This window comes from Gossypium hirsutum, chromosome A02 (genome assembly GCF_007990345.1).
Source record: "Gossypium hirsutum isolate 1008001.06 chromosome A02, Gossypium_hirsutum_v2.1, whole genome shotgun sequence".
In the NCBI taxonomy this organism is placed as follows: Eukaryota; Viridiplantae; Streptophyta; class Magnoliopsida; order Malvales; family Malvaceae; genus Gossypium; species Gossypium hirsutum.
The window spans coordinates 6,649,757-6,652,864 of NC_053425.1; the positions used below are offsets into that span (position 1 = coordinate 6,649,757).

The following is a 3,108-nucleotide window of genomic DNA, read 5'->3' on the forward strand; positions in this document are numbered from 1 at the left end:
AATTGCTTCTTCGTATGTCACTGGATCACATTCTGTCATTAGACAGAATAGTGAATAATCGAACGGCGTCTCTACAGGTTCCGTAGAATTGTAGATGTCGTTGAGACTCCGTGTTCTTGTGGGTGCTTTATCTGAGCTGCTGCTTCCGCTGCTGCTGGTTGGTGACGAAGGGGCTGTTGTACCAGGACTTTGATCATCGCCTTGTTCTTCTTGGTTGATGACATCATTGTCGTCTTCGTTGAAAAATAATCCTTCCACTTTCTTTTCTTCTTCACTCCATCTCCAGTAATCCGCTTCATCGAACTCGACATCTCTTGAGATAATCAATTTCTTAGTAAGAGGATTATAAAGTCTGTAGGCCTTACTTCTTTTGTCATAGCCTATAAAGATACACTTCTCTCCTCTATCGTCAAGCTTTTTCCTCTGTTGCTCAGGAACGTGTGCATATGCAATGCATCCAAAAATTTTGAGGTGTCCAACTCTTGGCTTGTGACCGCTCCATGCTTCTTCTGGTGTCTTGTGTCTTACACTTTTTGTTGGACATTGATTCAACAGATAAACTGCGCATTCAACGGCTTCAGCCCAGAAAGTTCTCGGAAGGTGTTTACCTTTTATCATGCTTCTTGCCATATCCAGAATTGTCCGATTCTTCCTTTCTGCAACTCCGTTTTGTTGTGGAGTGCGTCTGGCTGTTAACTGATGAATGATTCCATGATCCTTGCAGAAACTTTCATAAAGCTTTGCAGTATACTCGCCTCTTCTATCGGATCTGAGTATCTTCAAATGTCGACCACTCTGTTTTTCCACCATTGCTTTGAACTCCTTGAATTTTTCTAGGGCTTCCGATTTTGCTTTGAGAAAATAAACCCAACATTTTCTGCTATAATCATCAATAAAAGTTAGGTAGTACCTGTTTCCACCGAGTGATTCAATGTCGTACGGACCAGATATGTCGGTGTGTACAATTTCCAATGGTCTTCTAGCTCTTCGAGATTTTCCTACTTCAAATTTCTGCCTATGCTGCTTTCCTTTGACACAGGCTTCACACAGTTGATCTGGATGATTAATACTTGGTAATCCATTCACCATATTTGTCTTCGACAACAGCTTCAAGCCAGAAAATCCGAGATGTCCGTACCTTAAGTGCCACAACCATGATTCATTCTTCAGATCCGTCTTCATGCATTTTACTTCTCCAGACTCGATGTCGAGGGTGAAAAGACGATTTCGCGTCATATCAACTCGAACAACTAATTCTCCACTTTTGTTCCTGATGGCGAGTGAGCGGTCTTTCATATGAACTTCATATCCTTTTTCTAGGAGTTGACCAAGACTGATCAGGTTGCTCTTCAAAGCTGGTACGTAGTAAACGTCTGAGATGTACTTCTTCTCTCCATTCCTTTGTGTTATAACAACCTTGCCCTTTCCTTTGATTTCTGCATGTGAGTTGTCTCCAAAAGTTATTTGTCCATGAACTGTTTCATCTAATTCTGTGAACAGCTCCTTTCTTCCACACATGTGGTTGCTTGCACCGTTGTCGAGATACCACACACTTCTCTTGCGATCTTCATTTTCTCCGTAAGTGAGAAAGACACTTGATTCCACTTTTTCGTTGCCTTCTTCTGCGACTGCTACATGGTTTCTTTCATCCACTTTGTGTGTTGATCTGCACTCGTAACTGAAATGTCCATACTTGTTACAGTTGTAGCATTGTACCTGAGATTTATTTTCTTGAAATCTGCCTCGGCCACGACCTCTAGATCCACGTCCACGGTTGGATGTTTGATAATCTTTATTTTCTTGATATCTCCCATATGATTGATTTCCACGTCCTCGTGATCCTCTTCCTCCTCTGTTTCCACCACGGTAGCCTCCACGGTATCCTCTGCGGTTTCCTCTTCCTTGGTTAAAGTTATTACTTGTTTCTCCGTCGTCGACGGACAACTTGCTATGCAAGGCTTGATCAAGATTTTCACTATCTTCATTTAGCTTCATCTTTTGCTCATGGGCTTGCAGAGAACCCACAAGTTCTTCGAGCGACATCTTTGACAAATCTTTTGATTCTTCGATGGCAACGACTACGTACTCGAATTTGCGTGTGAGTGACCGTAGAATTTTCTCCATCACTCTTACCTCGTCAAGAGTTTCTCCATTTCGTTTCATTTCATTTACCACCGATTTTACACGATTGGCATAGTCATCGATATTCTCGGAGCTCTTCATTTTTAACATTTCAAATTCAGCTCTAAGTGACTGAAGGCGTACCTTTTTAGCTTTTTCTACACCTTGAAATGATTTTTGCAAAATCTCCCATGCATTCTTCGCGTTCTTCACATCTGATATTTTCTCGAAGGTTGATTCATCCATACCTTGAAAGATACTATTCAAGGCCTTTTGATCCTTCTTTCGTGCTTCTCGTAACGCCTTCTTAGCGTCATTTGATAAAGCTGCTTCTGTAGCGGCATCTCCGGGCTCGATGTATCCTTTTTCAACGATCTCCCAACAATCTTGCGAACCGAGCAAAGCCTTCATTCGAATGCTCCAATTTCCATAATTTGTCTTCGTCAATTGTGGAACTTGTAGCTGAATTACGTCGCCCATATCGACTTGTTAGATGAACACCAAAGGTACTCCGAACTGAACACGAACCGGACACGAACCGAACTCCGAACCAAGCTCCGAACCGTAGCTCTGATGCCACTTGTTGGAAACGTGATGGGCCGAAAATTTACTTTTTATTACACACTCAATATATTACAATACGAAGATTACAAATATTTTCTCAATGACTAGATAGTCTAGCTGCTGCTAGATTTTAACTCACTCAAGGTTTGCTAACCTTCTCACTCTCACTCACGTTGCTTCTCTTATTTCTTTTTTCTTCTCTTTTTTTTCTTCATTACAACACAAGTTCAAGCCTCTATTTATAGGCTGATAAAGTGACAACAAATGTGGCTATTAATCCACTTAATTTCTAGCCACAAAACATCTCAATAATGGAGCACTTTGTATGGCTAAAATTTCAGCACTTTGCATGGCACAAAATTGCTCCACGTCTCATGCTTCTAGATTATGCTTGGAGTGGGTTTGATTTCTAACAGACGTCGT

General features: G+C 41.3%; 1 protein-coding gene across 1 annotated transcript; it reads right to left on the reverse strand.

The window, feature by feature from the left end:
* Window positions 1–760: 760 nt before the first annotated feature.
* Window positions 761–2,806, reverse strand: LOC107961000 (uncharacterized). The gene is made up of 3 exons (XM_041083152.1): window positions 2,118–2,806; window positions 1,192–1,652; window positions 761–877 (listed from the first exon to the last, which is right to left on the reverse strand). The coding sequence occupies exons 1-3, from the start codon at window positions 2,599–2,601 to the stop codon at window positions 761–763; spliced, it is 1,062 nt and encodes a 353-aa protein (XP_040939086.1). The 5' UTR covers window positions 2,602–2,806.
* Between the last annotated feature and the right edge of the window lie 302 nt (window positions 2,807–3,108).